The 23336-nt window shown below is 37.5% G+C and overlaps 1 protein-coding gene across 1 annotated transcript in view; it reads right to left on the bottom strand.

Moving 5' to 3' along the window:
• CCDC141 (coiled-coil domain containing 141) overlaps positions 1-23336 on the bottom strand; it is a 225827-nt gene that overhangs the window by 8619 nt on the left and 193872 nt on the right. The window contains exons 18-22 of the mRNA XM_052635681.1: positions 16152-16292; positions 15247-15435; positions 13716-13899; positions 9797-9909; positions 4198-4314 (exon numbers count right to left, since the gene is read on the bottom strand). Coding sequence (XP_052491641.1) covers positions 4198-4314; positions 9797-9909; positions 13716-13899; positions 15247-15435; positions 16152-16292 — 744 coding nt within the window. The remainder of the gene's footprint in view (positions 1-4197; positions 4315-9796; positions 9910-13715; positions 13900-15246; positions 15436-16151; positions 16293-23336) is intronic.

Genomic DNA, 23336 nt, shown 5'->3' with positions numbered 1-23336 from the left:
AAATCACAATAAATTTTGTCTATGGCACAAACCTAGAATTTTCTATTAAATAATCATCTCAGAAAGCAAAATATGGTGAGTTTAACACAAGTTTTTCTGCATAAATCATGTTAGCTTTTGGCACTTCTGTCTTTATTTTCAAATGGAAACAAGCTTTCAGTTTTAAAGTCATTATGCAATTTTATAAAAATCCATTTTAGAACTCAATAAGCTATTTTTCCTGGGTCTACTAGTTTTCCTTTATAAAAATGGTTTTCAAACATTCACAGATACCAGCTATTTTTAACATTTATCCACCATAAAGCCATGTTTTGCTATTAGTAGAAAAGAAAAGTGAAAGTGTAGTCACTCAGTCATGTCCAACTCTTCGAAATCCCATGGCTCCTAGCCCACCAGGCTTCTCCATTCATGGGATTCTCCAGGCAAGAATACTGGAGTGGGTTGCCATTCCCTTTTCCAGGGGATCTTCCCAACCCAGGGATCGAACCTGAGTTTCTGGCATTGTGGGCAAATTCTTTACTACCTAAGCCATTAGGGATCCACTGCCATTAGTAGAAAGAGGTAGATAAATCCATGTATCTCAGCACAGACAGGATATATTTGCCTTAATCTGATGAGCTCTGGCAAAGTGGCTGAGAAACTCTGATTTACTGCATCAAAACACAGCTCATTCTTAATTTTGTCTTTGTTGATTCCTTTTTTCCTCATCTTCTAAATATATGAATGACTGTGATCTTGTCTTTAAGTTCTCTAATTTTCTCTCTATACTCTTCCCCTCAAAGATCTCACCACACTTTCATATCTAATGAGCAATTAACTTTTTTGTGTGTGTGTGCCCAAATGGTCTTTTTATTTTTTTATCTATAGCCTCATATATTATCTCTGTCAGGATTTCTGAACTTTCATTTTCACTGATAGACATTATCACTTGACTTTATAATCACTACCATGTGGCAACCCACTCCAGTACTCTTGCCTGGAAAATCCCAAGGATGGAGGAGCCTGGTAGCCTACAGTCCATGGGGTCCCAAAGAGTTGGACACGACTGAGCAACTTCACTTCACTTCACCATGTAGGCAAACAAAATGAGCATCTTGGAAGAGAGAAAATAGGGATATACTATATCTGTTGAACTACATGTATAGCACCAATTGTCCAAGTCCATAGAGTGGGGAGCCATCCAGGAGGGAAATTTAAGTGATCACCACAAGACTTTATCTTCTAAAATATCTCCACAAATAGATAATCTTCTCTTGGGACAAATTGGATTTAAGGAAGGTAAGTGGGAAGTGGATAAAGAAAGATGTTGAACACAGGGCTTGGGCTATGAAAGGTATTTCTGGGAAAGGCCTTTGGAAGGGGATTTGGGCAGTCAGGGGGTAACTTGGTACCTTTGAGAATTTGGGGAGGACAAGTAAGAGAGAACAGAAAGGTGGTGAAGAACACTTTTGCCCTTTCCATTTTTTTGCCAAAGCAAATGCCTCAAGAACATCTTACTCCTCCAACCAGGTGATCAGGATTAGTGGATGAAGGCCCAGGGGCTGTCCTCGCTCACTTTGATAAAAGCACTCCCCTGAATTTTGTGCTACGAAAGTACTTCCACGCTACGCCTTTATTAATCATTGTGTAACAGATGAATGGCAAGCGGGAAAAATTTGGCATGGGAATCTACAGCATCATTACATAATAACATTATATTTGTATGCAGCAGTTTCTTAGAACTCCCTTTTGGTCTTGTGAAAAAAGTTACATGGCTGAAATTCAGGAGAACTGGGCTGCCAGCCAGCCCAGTTCTGACACTACTTTCTGTGATTTCTGGAAGGCAAAATATTTCATCTCTTTTGGCCTCAGTTTCCTCACCTGTAAAATGAGATTCGATCAGATAATTGTAAAATTCCTTCTAGTGCTAGAATTCTGTAACCGTAAATACAAGTCTTGGATAGCTCTGTGCTTTTAGGCGAGGCTCTTCTACTCTGTGCCTCTGCCTAACCTTAGGGGTTTTCAGATATTCCTGCGGGTTTAGCTTCAGTGCTCACCTTAGGGAATAAAACACCACCACTGATCTGTTAGCAGTACAATGGGCACTGCATTTACTGAATGGCCCAATTTCACCAGCTTCATTTTTGTAGTCAGAAAGATGAGAAGCGCTTTACTATCTCCAGGAAAAAAAATCTTGTGATGAATACATTCTTGTAATAGTTTGGTGGAATTGTTCTTTCTGACTCAAATAATGTTTTGGAGAAAAATAACATTGTGTAAGGGTATTAGAATTGAATGCAGTGACTTCCAGATAAGTTTTTTATTTGGTGCTTCTGGTTATCTTCCCACATGGCATTTTAGGAACTCATTACATTGGACTTATAATGCAAATGATACAGACAATAAGAGGGTAAATATGATTGAACTGTTTAACAGAGAAAATTAACTGCCACCCTTTCACTTTGCCAGTTGTGCCAGAACGCATATGTGAAATGAGGTCAATGAGAGATCTTGACAGTTGTAATCATGGATTTTCACTTTTATCCTAAGTAGCTGATGATCTATCATGTCTTTTAATTTATATTAAAATAAAAGTGATTTCTCAATGAAAATAAATCTCAGTGAAAATAAAAGGAATCTGTTCCTTTGATTTTTTTTTCCAAGAAAAGCAAGAAAAGGCATTTTTACCAAGTATAAATGAGTGTGTTTCAGTAGTAACAGCTTTTGTTTCTAATTTTAGCAGATATATGTTGTTGACAATGTAAATCTAAAAAAAAAAATCATATGATGTTGAATTTAGTATCTCTTGCAACTTAGTTAAGAAAATGTGATGCATCTAATGTTATTCTTTATTATTTCGACTAGTTGGTCTCAATCAAAGTTGATTTTGCTCCCGCAGGGACTTTGATAATTTCTATAGACAATTTTTGGTTGTCACAAATGGTTGGAGAGTGAATACTGCTGGCATCTAGTCCACAGAGGCCAGGGAAGCTCTTAAACACCCTATAATGCACCCGGACAGCTCCCATCACAAGGAATTCTTAGGGTCAAAATGTCAATCGTACTGAGGTTGAGAAAACCTGATTTAGACAATCAGAGTAACCAAAGATCATCTGATACAAGACTGAAGTCCAGCTAAGGTTTGGCAGCTGTCCTTTGCCTCAGAGAGGAGTCAGGGTTTAAATGCTACAAGGCCATCCCACCAAAAAAGTCAGTTTACTTAATATGGTACTTGCTGCCTGGTGGTTGTATAATAGCATGAGACCTTGATATAGATTTAACCTGCATAAAAGGGCTTATAAGGAAGTTCTAAATACCATATTTAGTTTAAGAAAAGATGTCTTTCTCTATGAGATGATGGCAATAAGTAGGGAGATTTTTTAAACTCTCGTGCCACAAAAGGTATATTTTATTTTATTTGGGAGCAGTTGAGAATAATGTTGACTCTGCTGTCCCTTCAGTTCCTTGGGAAAGAGACAAATACTGGGAAAAAACTTGGCAATGCATAAAATCAAGAGCTAATTATAGTCCGGGAGCTATGAATAGATAGTGAACAACTTATACTGAAACTCCATAATGATGCAATTTAAATAATGCTTTTGAAATGTATTTGCATTTTGTGAGCATTTGCAGTTTTTGCTACATGCTTAATTTATATGCAATGCATAGACTTTAAAATAATTTAACATTTCTATAAATACTTTAGTGTTTATCTTTCAGTTGCATTCTATGTTTTAGTACATATTCCTAGAAATATCATGTTAGAAGTAGATTCTACGGAAATGAGATACAATCTAATTTCATGTATTAAGGTTTTCCAATGGGTAGTGTAAAACAACAGAATCATAGCTTGGTGGTATGATAAAGAGGGAGAAGTGAAATTTGAAGTTGGGATTGAAAGGTCAACAAGAAAGGCAGTTAAAGATGGGAGAAACAAAAGTTTGGGCAATAATGTGGTGCTTGACTGACTGTCCCAATGCCACTGTGAAATGCTATGGTTCCAGTATTCAGTGGGAGAGACTGTGAGGTAAAAGCACAGGTGAGAGAAGAAAGACTAAGTAATGAGTAGAAAAGAAGGGAAAAGGACATTCACTTGCATCCACACTGGACGTTTCAGAGAGATAATAAAGCTTCAATTCATTTTTTGTTCAATGCACAATGATGCTAAACGAAAGAAGTGAAAGTAACAAATACCTGAGGATACATGGATTTCTTTACCTTATTGTGTTCATCATTGAATATAGTCTGCTTATTTCTCGCTGGTTCTTTTAGTAGGTCAATGCAGTCATCATGGAAGTCTTCCAAATTCAGATTCAACTTTAAAACATCTCCCTGCTGTACAAAGTGAAGATTAGTGAGAACCTGGGCCAGTAAAGTTGGCAGTCTTTCAGCAAATGTATCCCACAAGAGGCTAGCATACGCCCATGAAGTGATTTATACAGTTATTTCAAGGTTTCATTCCCCTTTCTACTTTCTCTGCTGATAAAAGCTCACTGCCAATCAAAACTGGTTGTTCAAAGGTCCAGTAGGAAGAAGGTTCTTTTTATAATAGGGGAATACCAGATACCTTACCTGCCTCCTGAGAAAGCTGTATGCAGGTCAAGAAGCAACAGTTAGAATTGGACATGGAACAACAGACTGGTCCCAAATAGGAAAAGGAGTACGTCAAGGCTTTATATTGTCACCCTGTTTATTTAACTTATATGCAGAGTACATCATGAGAAACACTGGGCTGGAAGAAGCACAAGCTGGAATCAAGATGGCCAGGAGAAATATCAACAACCTCAGATATGCAGATGATACCACTCTAATGGCAGAAAGTGAAGAGAAACTAAAGAGCCTCTTGATGAAAGTGAAAGGGGAGAATGAAAAACCTGGCTTAAAACTCAACATTCAGAAACCTAAGATCATGGCACCCTGTCCCATCACTTCATGGCAAACAGATGGGGAACCAATGGAAACAGTGACAGACATTATTTTCTTGGACTCCAGAATCACTGTGGACAATGAGTGCAGCCATGAAATTAAAAGACACTTGCTCCTTGGAAGAAAAGCTATGACCAACCTAGACAGTGTATTAAAAAGCAGAGACATCATTTTGCCGACAAAGGTCCATTTAGTCAAAGCTATGATTTTTCCAGTAGTCATTTATGGATGTGAGAGTTGGACTATAAAGAAGGCTGAGCACCAAAAAATTGATGGTTTTGAACTGTGGCGCTGGAGAAGACTCCAGAGAGTCCCTTGAACTGCAAGATCAAACTACTAAATCTTTAAAAGAAATCAACCCTGAATATTCATTGGAAGGACTGATGCTGAAGCTGAAGCACCAATACTTTGGCCACCTGATGTGAAGAGCCAGTTCACTGGAAAAAGATCCTGATTCTGGGAGAGATTGAGGGCAAGATGAGAAGCAGGTGGCAGAGAATGAAATGGTGGGGTGGCATCACTGACTCAATGGACATGAGTTTGAGCAAACTCCAGGAGATAGTGAAGGACAGGGAATCCTGGTGTGCTGTAGTTAACAGAGTTAAAAAGAGAGGGATGTGACTTAGCTACTGAACAAAAATATGGCAACAGAAGATACTCTATACTACCTGGAACATGGGCATTAGGCCTTAAAGAAACAGGCACACTTCTCAAAGCGTACATGTTACATCAACTCAAAGGATTTGGGCAGACATTTACTGGGGAGATTCAGCTCTTACTTCTAACTCTAAAACTTACACTGGTTTATGTTATTTGATAAATTACTCTGCTTTGGTATATACTCTATACCTAATTCCAAAGTGGGATGCAAATTAGTACAACCACTATGGAGAACAGTATGGAGGGTTCTTAAAAAACTAAAAATAGAAATATCAATTGATCCAGCAATCCCACTCCTGGGCACATAACCAAAGAAAACCATAATTCAAAAAGATACACGCACTCCAACATTCATTACAGAACTAACTATTCACAATAGCCAAGACAAGGAAGCAACCTAAATGACCCCTGACAAATGAATGAATAAATAAGACGTGGTACATATATGCAGTGGAACGTCAGCCACGAAAAGAATGAAATCATGCCGTTTGCAGCAACATGGATGTACCTACAGATTATCATAGTAAGTGAAGTAAACCAGACAGAGAAAGACAAATATCATATGATATCATTTATATGTGGAATATGAAAAAAAATTATATAAATGAACTTATTTACACACCAGAAAGAGGTTTACAAACATGCAAAGCAAACTTATGGTTAATTACTATACATAAAATCAGTAAGTAACACAGACCTGTTATATGGCACAGGGAACTATACTCAATAGTTTGTACCAACCTATAAGGAAAAAGAATCTCAAAAGGAATACATATGTGTGTGTGTGTATATATCTGAATCACTGTGCCACCTGAAAATAACATGATATTGTAAAACAACTGTACTTTAACAAAAAATACAATAAAGTGACAGCTGTGGAAGGAATACTAGATTTTGAATTATAACTAAAGTCCTACTCCAGAGCCACCACTAACTGAGTGTGAGTCCTCAAATAAAGCATTTTTACCCTCTGATTTTTTAAATGAAGAAAACAACATCTACCTTATTACCATCATAAGGCTATTTGGAAAACACTGAGGTAATATTTATGAAAATCCTCTGTAAATATCAAAATTCTACACAAAGAGAAAGGATTTTTATCACTATTTTAACCTTGACAGGGATTTCCAGGCCTGCTTTTTTCATGAACTCCTGCAAAAGAGAGCCATAGAGTCAACCTATGTCCGATGCAGGATACAGCATGCCTAGGGCTGGTGCACGGGGATGACCCAGAGAGATGTTATGGGGAGGGAGGTGGGAGGGGGCTTCATGTTGGGAACGCATGTACACCTGTGGTGGATTCATGTCAATGTATGGCAAAACCAACACAGTATTGTAAAGTAAAATAAAGTAAAAATAAAAATTAAAAAAAAAACAAACTCAGACATTTCTGTTCTCATAGAAACATCTGTAAAGTGTTAGCATCCTTTGGCAGGATTTTGTTCAAGCTGTAACTCCTAAGGGCAATGCTGATGCCTGTTTCTCTTGCCATAGAGGCCCTTCCTCATTTCTATATCCACCCAGATCAAACTTTTCTGAGCTAGCTACTGAATGATTTTTTTCTTTTTCTGTACCAATCCTTTGGGTGTTTACTATAAATGCCAAAACCTTTATGGAAAACCTGTTTTAGGACAAGCATATTGTTAAATGTTGTGTGGGATGCTGAACTGAACGGGGTTCCCTCATCATAATCTAGGAGAGTGGCTGGATGGGCATGGTAGATCTACGTGATGATTACGGTAGGAAGGAGCACTGGTGCTACAGCAGATCAGAGAGGGAGTGACGCAGCTAAGGGAGGACTTGTGCAGGATGTGACATTTGGGTTTGGCCTTGAGAGAACAATTTAGATAAGAGAGATGGAAGGTCATGTACGTGAAGTACAGTACTCCGCCTTTATGTGTAGAAGATACATTCCAAGACCCACAGCGGATGCCTGAAACTGCAGAAAATACTACGTATATGTTACTACATTTTTTTTTCCAGTACATATATATCCATGATAGAGTTTAATTTATAAATTAGGTAGCTGCTGTTGCTAAGTCACTTCAGTCGTGTCCGACTCTGTGCGACCCCATAGACGGCAGCCCACCAGGCTCCTCCATCCCTGGGATTCTCCAGACAAGAACACTGGAGTGAGGTGCCATTGCCTTCTCTGAAAGTAGGTAGGCTAAGTGATTAATAACAGTGATCATAAAACATAACAAGTATAGCAATATATTGTAATAAAAGTTATGTGAATATGGCCTCTCGTAACTCAAAACATAAAAAATATTTACTTTTAGAGTTTTTCATTTAATATTTTCTGATTGAGGTTGACTTCAGGTACCCCAAACTGAGGAAAGCAAAACTGTGGATATGAGGGATGACTGTAAAATTTAGAAGCAGACCTGGGAGTGTGGGGTAGGAGACCGCTGAGGTAGGAACCAATAATGCCTGGAGAAGCACAATGGTTTGGAAAGACAATCAGTTCCAGAACACTGGAAAACCTTGAGTCTGAACTTCATTTGGTAAGCAAAGAAGAGTTTGTAGGGAGGTGTTTTGAATTTAAAAATGGCACTAGCAGTATCATCTAGCAGGAGTCAATAAATAGGGGGCTCCTGACTAGCAAAAGATAACCCAGCGGAAGGTTGGGAATGAGAAAGAGGGTACTACTCTGACCCCAGGGGTTGTGGGAGGAAGGGGGAAAGTGCAAGGAGGCAGAGAGTGGAAACAGCTTTCAGGAAGAATAGCATGAAGATGAAAAGCTGGAAAGGGGTATCCCTTTAAGAGAGCATATGTTTTAAGTGGAGCTCACTTGGAGATGTACAACATAAAGAGAAAGATGCTATAGACGGCAGCAAAGAGTGAAAAAGAGCAATGATTTTTGGGGCTGTGTTTCAAAAGTCAGAAGAGATACATCCTCAGGGGTTGGGATAAAGGTGAGGAGGAAATGAAAAATTTTGAAAAAGATAGTATAAAATGTAAGGTGCATTCATACATTACTGGTGGCATTATAATTGCAAAACATTTATGGAAAGAAAAGGATTTTTGTGTAATAATAATACAATAATAAAAAAGAAAGAAAAAAGTTTCATGTACAAAGATGTTCACTATAGTGTTATTTAAAATGGTAAAAATGGAAAAATCTAGATTCTCAACCAAAGGAAAAAACAACAATTTGATTGGATGCCCACTGAATTAAAAACTTAGCAAACTATTTTGAACAGAATGTTACTCAAATATCTGACATGGCAATTCATATAGAAAAAATACTTGCTGAAAATTAATATAATTCTGCTCCAAACTGCAAGAGCACCATTATGTCTCCATACCAACAGAAATCCCACCAATAATCATAGGTGTCTTCACATTCAGTACTCAGGGCTACCCTGCGATTAGCTTCCTCTATTTCCTGCATTTTATGGATCAGGAAACAGAGACTCAGGGTCATTAAGAAATATACCCTTAATAGATTAAATCCCCATTCACCAATACAATAATTTGGAGAGCTGGTATTCCTAGGTGGCTGTGTTTTACCCTAGAGTCTGTGCTCTTAATTACCTTACCACTGTTTCAATCCTAAATAACTGGTTCTTTCAGTCAGTTATGAAAAGAGCACTAATGAAATCAGCTTGGAAATGACAAAGACAAAAAAATACATATGTGTGTATACATACATCATGTATATACATACATTTCTGTATTTTAATTGGATTTTACCTAGACAAATCATAAACATATTTCCTATTTTTACCATCAATTTTATTAATCCATGAAAGATGCTAATGGTTAGTTTAATATTTCCATGAAGCTAAATGTCCAATGACTATAATACCTGAAGATTAGTTTTATTTTCTCTGGGGCCACAATTTGGAAGAGAATAAAATAACTTATGTTCATTCTTTATGAATGAAAACATAAGGATACTGACTAAGCAACTTAACAACAATATAGACTTTGATTTTAATGGCACACATTTATCCATTAGGATATGATCCATGAAAATGTAAATGAGACACCTTAATTGTGCTTAACTCTCATTCTCAGCAATATTTTTGTCCACAGTGATGGGAAAGAAACAGAATTAACTATTAAAAACAACCAAGTAATTATGTTAGAAAGCTGTGAAACAAATGTGCACATTATGTCCCTTGAGAATTTGCGTTAGAACGTCTTTGCACCAGAAGACACTCAATCCACACATTTTAATTTATATCTTTTAAACATACATATTCTGGTAAGAAGCAATTACCTTCAGCTTTTCTTCAAGCTCTGTGAGAGAGCTACAAAGTTCAGTGACAGATTCAAGAACTTCTTTGTGTTTGGCCACTATTTTCTCAGCATATTTCTGCCCTTCTTCAAAACCTGGGGAGAAGAAGTGTTAAAACCATTTTTAAAGGTCAAGTCCTTAGCAGAAAAAAAATCCCAGGCTAAATCCCATAAATTAACCCCATTAATTTATCCCAGTGTCTGACACTGGGCCTATAGATAGTAAGCACTTACTAAATACTTGTTGAATAGACAAAAGCATCATTGGAAAAACCAAGCATTTAGAAAAATGGTTACATTTGCTGTACCACGTCCCTCTTATGTAACCTGAATAGTGTTGCTATATTAATATTCATAAAGCTCCACTCTAACCTCTTTTCTCCTTTTCAAAACATTCATCTGTTCTTCACTACCTGGAAAGTACACAGTCAAGGCCCTCTGTGATATAGTTTCGACCTGCCCCTCTCAAAAATATATCTTCCTAATTCCTTCACATACTTAATATCTGACCAAACTGAAATAGCAACTTTTCTCTCAAACTCCCCACAACCACTGACTATTCTTTCCTGTATGGGGAAAGAATACCCATACCCCTGTCTCTGTTGGGATAAATCCTACTCACTCTTCAAGGTCTACCTCCAATGTCAAGATCTTTGTGGAAATATTCTTCATCTTTCCCAACTGGACTTTCCTCTCCCTACTGGAGTAATAATACAAGTATCTATTGTGTAGTGAGTGCATCTTATTTGCCTGTGGCTAGGCACTTTATATGCATTAGCTAACAAAATCTTCCCCTAGAAGGTTCTACTGTATTGTCCAAATGAAGAATCCCAGGCTCAAAAGAGATTTAATTGGATTACTGGACTCCACAGCTCAGACTAAAATGGTATTATACATTGTTATAGACTGAATTGCGTCTCACCTAAAATTCATACATTGAAAACTCAACCTCCAGTATCTCAGAATGTAACATTATTTGGAGATGAGGCCTTTAAAGGTAGATAAAGTTAAAAAGAGGCCACGAGGGTGGGGTGCCAATTCATTATGACTGGTGTCCTCAAGAGAAGATCAGAGAACCTGGGGTGCTTGTGCACAGAGGGATGCCTACGTGAAGAGGGAGCAAGAAGAGAGAAGCCTTGGTAAAAACCAACTAATTGAGCCCCTTGATCTTAGACTTCCAGCCTCTAGAACTTTGAAGAAATTGATTTTTGTGATTTAAGCTACCCAGTATATAATATTTTGTTATGGCAGTTCTAGCAAACACACATTTTAGACCTTTCTCACTGCATTTACCATATTGTGACTTCTAGGCACAGACTGTGGATTCCTGAATGATGGAAATGGGTTGTATAGGTCTTTATATCAATCACAGCTCCATAATATCACCTAATGGCAGAAAGTGAAGAGGAACTAAAGAACCTCTTGATAAAGGTGAAAGAGGAGAGTGAAAAAGCTGCCTTAAAACTCGACATTCAAAAAACTAAGATCATGGCATCCAGTCCCATCACTTTATGGTAAATTGATGGGGAAAAATGGAAACAGTGGCAAACTTTATTTTCTTGGGCTCCAAAATCACTGCAGACAGTGACTGCAGCCTTGAAATTAAAAGACATTTGCTCCTTGGAAGAAAAGCTGTGGCAAACCTAGACAGCATATCAAAAAGCAGAGACATCACTTTGCTGACAAGGTCTGTATAGTGAAAGCTATGGTTTTTTCAGTGGTCATGTACAGATGTGAGAGCTGGACCATAAGGAAGGCTGAGCATCAAAGAATTGAAGCTTTTGAACTGTGGTGCTGGAGAAGACTCTTGAGAGTCCATTTGGACAGAAAGGAGATAAAATCAGTCAATCCTAAAGGAAATCAACCCTGAATATTCATTGGAAGGACTGTTGCTGAAGCTGAAGCTCCAATACTTTGGCCACCTGATGTGAAGAACTAACTCACTGGAAAAGACCCTGAATGAGGGCAGGAGGAGAAGTGGATGACAGAGGATGAGATGGTTGGATGGCATCACTGACTCAAAAGACATGAGTTTGAGGAAACTCCAGGAGATAGTGAACAAAAGGGAAGCTTGGTGTGCTGCAGTCCACAGGGTCGCAAAGTCAGACATGGCTTGGTGACAGAACAAAGTACATAATAGGTACTGAAAAAATTTTTTGAGATAAATTTATTTGTATTAAAATTCTAGGTTCAATAATGATGCAAGATGCTATACTATTCCTTAAGTATCTTACCTGATGCAAATTCTAAAAAATGCACAGCTTCCAAACGGAACAGATGAAAACTCATGCTGTTCATTTATTCATTCAGTGATCATTTAGCCATCAAATAATTGTTAAGCACTTAGTATGTACCATGAAGCAGTGAATTAACAGGCAAAATCCCTTTTCTCAAGGAACTTATACTTCAGTAAGGAGAGCCAGGTGACCACATATAACCATACAATATGTCAGTTGGTGATAAGACCAAGAATACACACAAGGCAGAAAATGGGATTTTGCAAGACAGGAGGATAATCGAAACTTTTATGGGATCTTTGTGCTGAACTTCAATAGGCACTTAAACCTAGTGATAAAATATATTTCTCTTACCCTCAAGGAGCTTATGCTCAGTTGAGAAGACAGACAAATGAAAAGGTAATTATGCTACAGTGTAAAAAAATATAATACCTGAAGAAAACATAAACCACTTCACGGGAATGGAGTGCCTCCAAAATTTTTTAGTACACTTATACAGTAGGAATGAAGCATAACATTAGTTTTAATTTTTCAATTCATATTTTATTATTTCTATGTATTTACCATTTCCTTTGGAAAATTATTACTAATTCATTCTCATTTAATTTAGTATTAGCTAATGCAATAGATGCTGTTCTAGAAAATTTTTATGGCTATCCATGGAGAGTGAGTGCTTCATGTAACAAGACAGACTATCCACCAGGCAGCAGCTGTGGGCAGCCACATGAAGCACTGTTGCTCCATCTTTGGGGGCTATGTTTGCTCTGCCACTAGGAATTACTCGTGTTAATTACATTGTAGTTAACAGTGTCAAGGAATTCATGAAATTATTCTTCTTGCACCCTCAAGGACTGTCACCCTCAAACGAGCATTTTAAATGGGGGCCCTCTTCACATGGAAAGGCTTGTCAGACCAACAGTCATGGAGAAGAGGTAAGCACAATCCGTGAGATGATGATTTGAACTCTCCCATTTATTCCACAGGGCTTCCCAGGTGGCTCAATGGTAAAGAATCTGCCTACAATGCAGGAGACACCAGAGATATGGGTTTGATCCCTGCATCGGGAAAATCCCCTGGAGGAGGTAATGGCAACCCACTCCAGTATTTTTGCCTGGAGAATCCCATGGGCAGAGGAGCCTGGTAGGCTACAGTTCATAGGGTTGCAAAGAGTCAGACATGACTTAGCACACAAGTATTATTTATTCCACAAATGAGAGGAAGACAGGGGAAGACCCTCCAGCCCTTTCTTACATCCACAAACCTTAATCCTCATAGAAACATGAGGGCTGTAGACCTTAGTCTTAGCTTTCTCCCTACTTCAAGGACTATGGGAGTTGTGTATAGTTTTGAGGACTCACTCTAATCGAAATTAGATTTCATTTTTGTCTACATAAGCTGAGTACTATTCTGGTTTTAATGGGGGAGAAAGGGAAGAGAGAAGGAAGGCCTACAAATGGTCATTAAAAATCCACATGCTTTCATCTCCTGCAGCCAGGAGTTCCTTCCTCTATTCCCTATTATTCACTTTGGCTCTTATCTCGAACCTTTTCCCAGAATAGGCTGGCGTAGTGAGGACCCTGAGGGCTTGCCATGCTCTGCTGTCTGCTAGGTTCACTAGAAATTTGTCCAGTGGTGAATCAATGGGTATCTTAAAAGAGACTTCACCGTATAAGCGCTGAGTGAGGTCACTGATCTCCTGAATCCTTTCTTCTTGCTGAGGCACTGAGGGTGTGATAAACTTTTTGAACTGCTGGTGGAGGATCTCCACTGCTTCCTTGGTCTTGCACTCTGTGGAATACTTTCCAACTCTTACAACTGTGGCACTTGCATCTTCATACCAAAAGTGACACTAAATTAAAATGGGAGAAAGCACAGATTAAAGAGACACCATCCTCCCAAATTTCTTCATTTTGTCCACTGAAGTAATTAATGTGAGCTCTTTTTAAGTCCTAAGAAATGAAACATCACAGCATAATCATATACTTTTGCAGTTGGAAATTAGAGTCAGATAAGAAAGTATGGAAATCAATTTGATTTGTCTGCTTTCTTAGATTTGCCTGAAATATAATTCCTAAGAGAAAAGTTTCAGACTTACAAGAACTTACATTCTAAAAAAAGCATATGGCACTAAAAAGAATCCAAATATCAGCTAAAGGTAAGAAAAAGCTCTCACACACAAAATCCAGCCTATTTAATTGAAATCATTAACAATATATGGATAAAGTATTGCCCAAATCACACTCCAACAAATAAATTCTTTTAGGAATAAGATTTAGTCTGTAGATGGAGGAAATATCATTTGAAGAATAGCATTTGACCTTTTCTTGATAGAAAATAGTCATATTTTCAAAGCATAGGGGAGAATTGAGACACTTTCTCACTAAAAATAAATAACTGTGATGAAAGAAATGTGTCTGACCAAGGCCAGAAGCACTTATGCTGAGTGAGAAGTAGAAACACATGACTCTGTTAGGAGTTGGCTTTAAATAAGTGCCATAGAAGTACAGCAAACCTATACATCAGATATGGAAGAATGATCATTCCAATCCTCCTAATGTGGTGTTAAATCTAAAAGCTCTATTGCATTAGTGGGAAAGAGAGATGTTTTGTAACTCAGAATTATGGTCTGCAAAAAATGCTCAAGATCTTCAAGTGTAGAGTTTCTTCACTATGAAGTGTACAAATAATGACTTTACCTTGGCAATTTCATATAATTTATGTATACTTTGCCATTTATCCTCTTGATAAAAATGAAATAATACCAATAAGAATTTTTATACCTGAAAAATCCAATCAGCAATTTTCTCCCTAAACATTCTCAAATTCTGTGAAATAAGTCATTATTGATTATTTTAGCAGATACTCAACAGTGAATATAATTAGCTCCATGATGATTAAACATCTTGAGTTGACGAGGTTTTGGAGAAATGAGAATTTCTCGTATGTTGCTGGTAAGAAGAGTTAAATTAGTAAAATCTTTCCAAAGAGCAACTGGACAATACGATCAAAACCATGTAACATGATCCCTTTGGTACAGCAATTCTGCATTAGGAAATTATCCTAAGGATATAATCATGAAAAGGAGCATGATGCACAAATTTAATGACAGTAATAGCTAATGCAGCATTGTTCTAAGCAACAGAGAAATTTAAAAAATAATTACAATACAGATAACATGACAACAAGAAGAGAATACCTCTTCTATCAACTCCTGGAGATGCTCGGTCAGGTCCAAATTCTTCCTGTAATCTGTTACAACTTTGTCAAATTCATCTACATGCTTCTGCAAATCCCTCATGGCTTCCAAAAGGATATTCACGTTATTATTTGGATAATTTAAGAAAGAAGTTTTATTCTCAACTTTTTCCATTTTCCTTTTCAAAACCTGGGCAAAAAAATTTTTTTAATGACAGCCAGTTTTTATTTACTCAGCTAGTTAATAATTAAATATTGAGGGAAAAACTTTGAAAAATTTTCATAGCATCCTTCATTTAATATGTTAAGATTATAATTATTAAAACACAGTTTGGAAAGAATAGGTTTCCTTTCAGATAGTTTATTGCTTCAGCATTCAGCAAATATAGAGAAAATTTACTCTACACCAGGATCTATTCCATAGTTTGAGAATGCTGATTGTTTAAAAAAGACAAAGACCATAAAATCAAATATTTTATTGTACTCAGCTCACTGTCTCCTGAGAAAGCAATCAAATTAGCCAGCATAAGCAATAATCAGGAAAGGTATTAGGGCCTGCAGGAACAGTGGAAGAAGCTCCTGATATAGGTGGGTGCAAGGAAAGAAAAAGGGATGTATAGGAGGTGTGTGTGTGTGTGTATTTGTGTGTGTGTAGCAGGGAGAATGGGAGCAATAAGGCTGGATAGGTTTGGCAGAGATCATTCCAGAGCTGCTTCAAGAGATAAATCAATAAATTATGTATTTTACTTGAAGCACCCAATTGTTATAAAAACTAAAAACTATCTTTTCAGTTCTAATGGTATAAAAAAAGCCTAAGGGTTAGGCATTTAGAATTGAAATGCAAAATAATTTTGCAATAATTGTAGCATACACAGACACACACATATACAAGTATCTTCTCATTACCTGTAGTTTTTCAGCATATATATCCACTTGTTGAATTTGATATTTGAGAGCTTTTAGATTTCGAGCTTTTTCATTTTTCTTAGTGTAATTAAACTTCAAATTGTTGAACTTCTTTTTTATTTCTTTGAATGATTCTTTGAGCTACAGTTCAATAAAAAGAAACCAGTGATTTCCTTAAAATGAGAACATTGATATTCATTTGCAATATCAAGATATCTGTACTTCAAAATCTTCATAACCTTTGAAATGTATTCAAAGTGATTTTAAATAGAAAGCAAGTCTGCTAAGTGAATATATAATGTGAATTTAAACATATTCCCCAAGTATGCTGCTGCTGCTGCTAAGTTGCTTCAGTCGTGTCTGACTCTGTGCAACCCCAGAGATGGCAGCCTGCCAGGCTCTCCTGTCCCTGGGATTCTCCAGGCAAGAACACTAGAGTGGGTTGCCATTTCCTTTTCCAATGCATGAAAGTGAAAAGTGAAAGTGAAATCGCTCAGTCGTGTCCGACTCTTCGCGACCCCATGGACTACAGCCTACCAGGCTCCTCCATCCATGGGATTTTCCAGGCAAGAGTACTGGAGTGGGGTGCCATTGCCTTCTCTGTTCCCCAAGTATAGGTAATTATAAATTGTTCTTAGTATTTTTTGATTTGTAATTTATAATTAGGATTACAGTTATAGAACATCCTTTGGCCTTCAAACAAGAATGATGTTAATATGTGATAGATTTTTAACAACTCTAATTTTATTTGTATTTATCTGACATTATTTTACAACTCATTCTAGTCTCTCTGTGCTAATATTTGTCTCAGATCCTTCCATATTCCAGTGCTCTTACAGTTATCATGAATAAACTTATTAAGTCCCTGAGGAGCTGTTCATGTTGCAGATGTCAACGGTGTGTTAACATTTAGCCCAGTGAGGACATTAATGAGGTAGTATGAGAGTCAGTAAGAAAAGGGCTGTATTTGTTCAAATCCAATTAAAAATCATTTTTCACGGACAGTTTCCAGAAGAGATTTACTTCTTAGAAATAAATCATTAACTTCAGAGAGCCTTCATAAATGGAATGTAAAGTGACAGTTGTTGCCCATGGTGGCGATGCTAACTTGTGCATGAACAGAGTGCGTGGCCGTACACTGAAAACAGGGCATAGATGATGACTTTCTCAAAAACAAACAGTTCAGCTCTATCAGTGAAGCAAAATTCTAAGCAGTCTAGTTCAATTAACCACACTGCTTTCTGTGCCCTTCTGCAGATTCAAGAAGGATAAATACATTGACAGGAAACTCACTCTATAATGTCAGCAAAGAGGAGTACAGAGAAAATATAAAGCATCTCAGATTATATGGGAGCACTGAACAGCCAAGAATGAACAATGTCATGGTTGATAAATTTGAGCTATGACAAGAAGTCAGGAAAACATTAAACTTCTTTTCAATGACAGCAAGTAAATTATTTGGGAGGGAATAACAGTTGTGCACATGCTGGATTTTAGGTTTAAAATGCAGAAAAACTATCTGCCTGGAGAAAACACTCATCTTTTCAATTCTTATTTCAAATTCTGCATATTATAAAGACAAAACTTTGATATTTAACACTTTCTGAAAACTGCTGCTAAGTCACTTCAGTCGTGTCCGACTCTGTGCGACCCCATAGTCGGCAGCCCACCAGGCTCCTCCGTCCATGGGATTTTCCAGGCAAGAGTACTAGAGTGGGTTGCCATTGCCTTCTCCACTTTCTGAAAAGAACAATCGATAAAGCCCTAACTGCATACATGGAAATTATTATATTGATTCAATTTTTGCATTTGCTCTACCTATACTTCATCAGTGTTGTTTATATGATAAATAAAAGTATGGAGCATTAGCTTTAAATTACAAGCACAGAGACCACATAAAATATTCCAATGGATAAATCAATAATATTATTAAGGAGTGGAAAGAAATATAACTTCAAAACTTGAAAATTATTCTTCCATTAGAACTCAGAAAAAATATTTAAAAGATAATATTCAGCTGATATGTTTACAAAATAAACAATTCATGTTTAAATTTTTTGACAGTGGATGTATTAAAATGTGTGTGTTTGACATTAGTGGGAAACCACAAATGAGGACAATTTTATGAGGTTAAGATATGAAGACATAGTAGTACAACAATGTGAATGCCCTAAAATCACTTATGAATGAATGAATGAATGAAGTCGCTCAGTCGTGTCCAACTCTTTGTGACCCTGTGGACTGTAGCCTATCAGGCTCCTCTGTCCATGGGATTTTCCAGGCAATAGTACTGGAGTGGATTGCCATTTCCTTCTCCAGCAGATCACTTATATGTACTCCTAAAAGGGTTAAGATGGTAAACTTTATGTTATGTGTCATTCACTACAGTTAAAAATATAATTTTTATTTTTAATAACAATAAATAAAGTAAAATAAAAAGAAAGGAAAACTATGTACAGTCACTAACATGTATCCATTGGAAAACAAAATTTTATATTCTTTTTTTTCCCCATGACTGTACCATAACATATATTATAAACTTCAATCTGGACAAAGGAAGAGGGACTCTGTTATCAACCTGATAACCACTGAGTTATGCCCACTTGTTTAAATGGGAAAAAAATCAACATCTATTTGAAAACTATGTGATAAATGAAGAAAGGATGGGCCTTAACCTTTTAATTCTAAGTGATGACATTTAAAGTTTACCTTGGATTAAGAAATTTGCGGCTGATAAATGATAAGTGTAATTTTATTTCTGTTTGCCTCAGAATGTATGTACTTTCACTGAAGATGACTTACAAGGCCAAAGAATGTTCATGGTGCTATGGGTATGTGAAACGGGATCAGTTTCTTTCTGACTTATGATCTCCTTTGACAAACTTGCTGGCGCTTCTCTCTTTTGGTCCCACTGGAAATCCACTTAAATCCTGCACCTTTCCCAGCTCAAATTTAGGACTATTGCAGATACAAGTTGAAGGCAGCAAGCATGAATTACCTTCAGCAACCAGATTTTCAGAAAAAATCTAGCCATGTCTAATTTTCTTACCTGCGCATTCTAATATGAAAACTTAACTTCCCATCCAATATCCATATAACTTGTTTATATGTATTAAAAAAAAAAAACTGAGTGCCATGGTTGCTCGGCTATGGTATCATTGTTCATGCATATAGCTGTTTTAAACTTTATTAGGTGATCAGCAAGGGGAATGGTGGAGATGGCCAAGACAACTGCTCAACCAGAGCACAGAAAGAAGGAAAACCACCCAAACCTTGGGGCAAGGATAAGTTTACCCTATTCAAAATCTTTAAATGTTTTTATAATTTGTATTGATAAAAATTTCTGAAAGTCTTAAGAAAATCAGGAGAAAGATACTTTTGCAAATGGACAGTGTGATTTTCCTATCTTTCCACTTGTCCAGCTCCTCCATAGTTGCTGTGGAATATAGCTGTAATTAGAAAAAAAATCATTGAGACTTAAAACTGCAGTTCTTTTGAAACTAACATAATGAGCATCTTCACCAAATTTCCCAGGGAGCAGTAAACTTCTCTCAGGGTTAGACATAAACAAAACTTCTTAGGGAAGAAGCAAAGGGGAACAAAATGGGTAACAAAGAGGCTGGCTTGCTATTTTAGTCTTGATGAAGCTGGCTGAGGCAACTTTGGCACAAGGATGCATTATTTGTGAGTCTGTTGTTGGCAAGGCCAATTTACATGTGGGACATGGGACATTTTAAAACTAAGACAATGTCTTTAAAATAAAAGGCTTTCATTAGAACTATGGCACATGATTGGCCAGAAGCAAAAATACAAAACAAGTAGTCCATTTCTCTTAATGTCCATTTCATGAGCTTTATTTTTTGCCCACCATTTTGCCTACTCCAGGAAAAAAAAAAAAGTTTTCTGATGCTCATTCTCAGTAACAGAAAGAAGGCTATAATGTTATAACACCCCAGGGATGCTTCATTTGAAATGAAGTGGCCCCAAACTCCTAATTTAACCTGAGTGACTTGCTACAATTATTAATGGTAACTTTAGCTTTAGTTCTGGAGAGATTTCAGGACCAGACTTTCTTGGCCTCCTCCTGTTCAGCAACCACATGACTGTCTTCCTGTGCTTATGGCCAGTCTTGTAGAAGCAGAAAGTGGGGCAGCTTGGAAAGAGAAAACAATTGCTTCATTTTAAATTGCAGGTGGCAGCATATCTCAGTAATAGCTATTTATCCACTCTGCAAGTTTTGTGTGCTCACAATATATTTACATTTTATTTTCTGAACATGATAACCATGATTTGAAAAGTTCAGCTTTTTATCTTCTTAAACACCAAACTTCCAACAGATTTTAACCCAATGGAATGGACATTTCAAAACAAATTATAGTCTTTTCTATCCTATTATAAATACTAACTAAATGGACTCACACTGGGGCCTAGTGATGAGCAGTTGTGATTGTGAAGGCACTTGGGCTTTAAGTTGCCCTAAACTATTAGTTTCCTAAGGACTGTTGTGTTCTATGGCTTGGCAGACAGTAGTCACATAGTAATATTAGTTGAATGATGATAATTTAGCTTTTCCTTATAATGATGAATTAAGATCATCAATCTGAAAAATAGTAATTAACTGCACTATTCCATAGTGCTGCCTCATCTATGCCCTCTTTTTCTGCTTCCTTTCCTGCCAGTTGGTGGCTGTCCGTAGTCATTTGTCAAAAGCAAAAACCATACAATGTCAGAGGGTTTCCCTGGTGGCTCAGTGGTAATAAGAACCCGCCTGCCAATGCAGGAGATGTGGGTTTGATCCCTGGCTCAGGAAGATCGCCTGAAGAAGGAAACAGCACCCCACTCTAGTATTCTTGCCTGGGAAATCCCATGGACAGAGAACACTGGCGGGCTACAGACCATAGGGACACACAGAGTCCGACATGACTTAGCAGCTAAACAACAACAATGCAAGGAAAGGAGAACATCAAGGCTGTGTACTGTCACCATGCTTATTTAACTTATATGCAGAGTTCGGTTCAGTTCAGTTCAGTCGCTCAGTCGTGTCCGACTCTGCGACCCCATGAACCACAACATGCCAGGCCTCCCTGTCCATCACCAACTCCCAGAGTTTACCCACACTCACGTCCATTGAGTCGGTGATGCCATCTAACCATCTCATCCTCTGTCGTTCCCTTTTACTCCTGCCTTCAATCTTTCCCAACATCAGGGTTTTTCCAAGTGAGTCAGCTCTTCGCATTAGGTGGCCAAAATATTGGAGTTTCAGGTTCAACATCAGTCCTTCCAATGAACAACCAGGACTGATTTCCTTTAGGATGGACTGGTACATCTCATGATGTACTCTGCATAGAAGTTAAATAGGCAGGGTGACAATATACAGCCTTGACATACTCCTTTTCCTATTTGGAACCAGTCTGTTGTTCCATGTCAAGTTCTAACTGTTGCTTCCTGACCTGCATACATACCGGTTTCTCAAAAGGCAGGTCAGGCAGGTCAGGTGTATGCAGAGTATATCATGAGAAATGCTGGGCTGGATGAAGCACAAGCTGGAATCAAGATTGCTGGGAGAAATATCAATAACCTCAGATATGCAGATGATACCACCTTTATGGCAGAAAGCAAAGAAGAACTAAAGAGCATCTTGATGAAAGTGAAAGAGGAGAGTGAAAAAGTTGGCATAAAGCTCAACATTCAGAAAACTAAGATCTTGGCATCTGGTCCCATCACTTCATGACAAATAGATGGGGAAACAGTGTCAGACTTTATTTTTCTGGGCTCCAAAATCATGGCAGATGGTGATTTCAGCCATGAAATTAAAAGACACTTACTCCTTGGCAGGAAAGTTACGACCAACCTAGACAGCATATTAAAAAGCAGAGACATTACTTTGCGAACAAAGGTCGATCTAGTCAAGGCTATGGTTTTACCAGTAGTCATGTATGGATGTGAGAGTTGGACTATAAAGAAAGCTGAGCACCAAAGAATGATGCTTTTGAACTGTGGTGTTGGAGAAGACTCTTGAGAGTCCTTTGGATTGCAAGGAGACCCAACAAGTCCATCTTAAAGAAGATCAGTCCTGAATATTCATTGGAAGGACTGATGTTGAAGCTGAAACTCCAGTACTTTGGCCACCTGATGCGAAGAGCTGACTCATTGGAAAAGACCCTGATGCTGGGAAAGATTGAAGCAGGGAGGAGAAGGGGACGACAGAGGATGAGATGGTTGGATGGCATCACTGACTCAGTAGACATGAGTTTGGGTGAACTCTGTGAGTTGGTGATGGACAGGGAGGCCTGGCATGCTGCAGTCCATGGAGTTGCAAAGAGTCGGACACAACTGAACTGAACTGAGTGTTATTCATTGTGTATGTATCTATGGCAGCAGCATTCCTGTATTCTAACTTATTGTTGCTAACGTGCCTTATCTCCTTGGAACTAAATGACAGAAGAATAAAAGAATCTGTGTTACTGGAACAAGAAACTATGACATATGGAATACATACAAACATACATACATATATATTAATATATATGTGTGTATGTGTATATATATATATATTCCATTTCTTTCCTGATGGGTAAGATGTTGGTTCAGTGTAAAAACTTCAGGCTGAAGTAACATAATTATATGAAAACTTCCGTTTGCAAAATTTACTTTGAGAAAATGAATACCAACCCAATTCTGTCATTACTATTCTTCTCTGCAGGGTAATTGTTTGTGACCCATAATGGGATTCCAGTGACAAATTTCCACTAACATAATGTAAATGTAAAGGAAATTTTTTGGTCAGGTTGCAAGAAGAAAACATGCTTAATATCAAGTTATTAAATTTCTAGAGAAGTGTAAAGAATAAGGAACTGATGATGTTCTGTCATGTAATAAGGCAAAGAACATCTATAATGCTTTGTGTATTAACAACTTATTTATACTGTCAGGCAAGAAAATGTATAGTGAGATTTAACATTCATGCATACCAATATATCTTTGTGTGAAATGAGTGGAAAAAACCTCCACAAAATCTGGCAGTATGAAGGTTGTGTTTTTTAGTAGACAGTTCAAAGTCAGTGAACCTTCAAGAAGCACTTTAAATGCATTGGAAGCAAAATACGGAGTTTCAAAATTAACTCAAAAAATCAAATGCTCGGCCTACTTCTCTGATGGGGTACCTGACTATATTTTTTATGTAAA

Source organism: Budorcas taxicolor, chromosome 2 (assembly GCF_023091745.1).
Source record: "Budorcas taxicolor isolate Tak-1 chromosome 2, Takin1.1, whole genome shotgun sequence".
NCBI lineage: Eukaryota > Metazoa > Chordata > Mammalia > Artiodactyla > Bovidae > Budorcas > Budorcas taxicolor.
The sequence above is the reverse complement of the archived record's forward strand: the minus strand, read 5'-3'. Positions and strand labels throughout refer to the sequence as shown.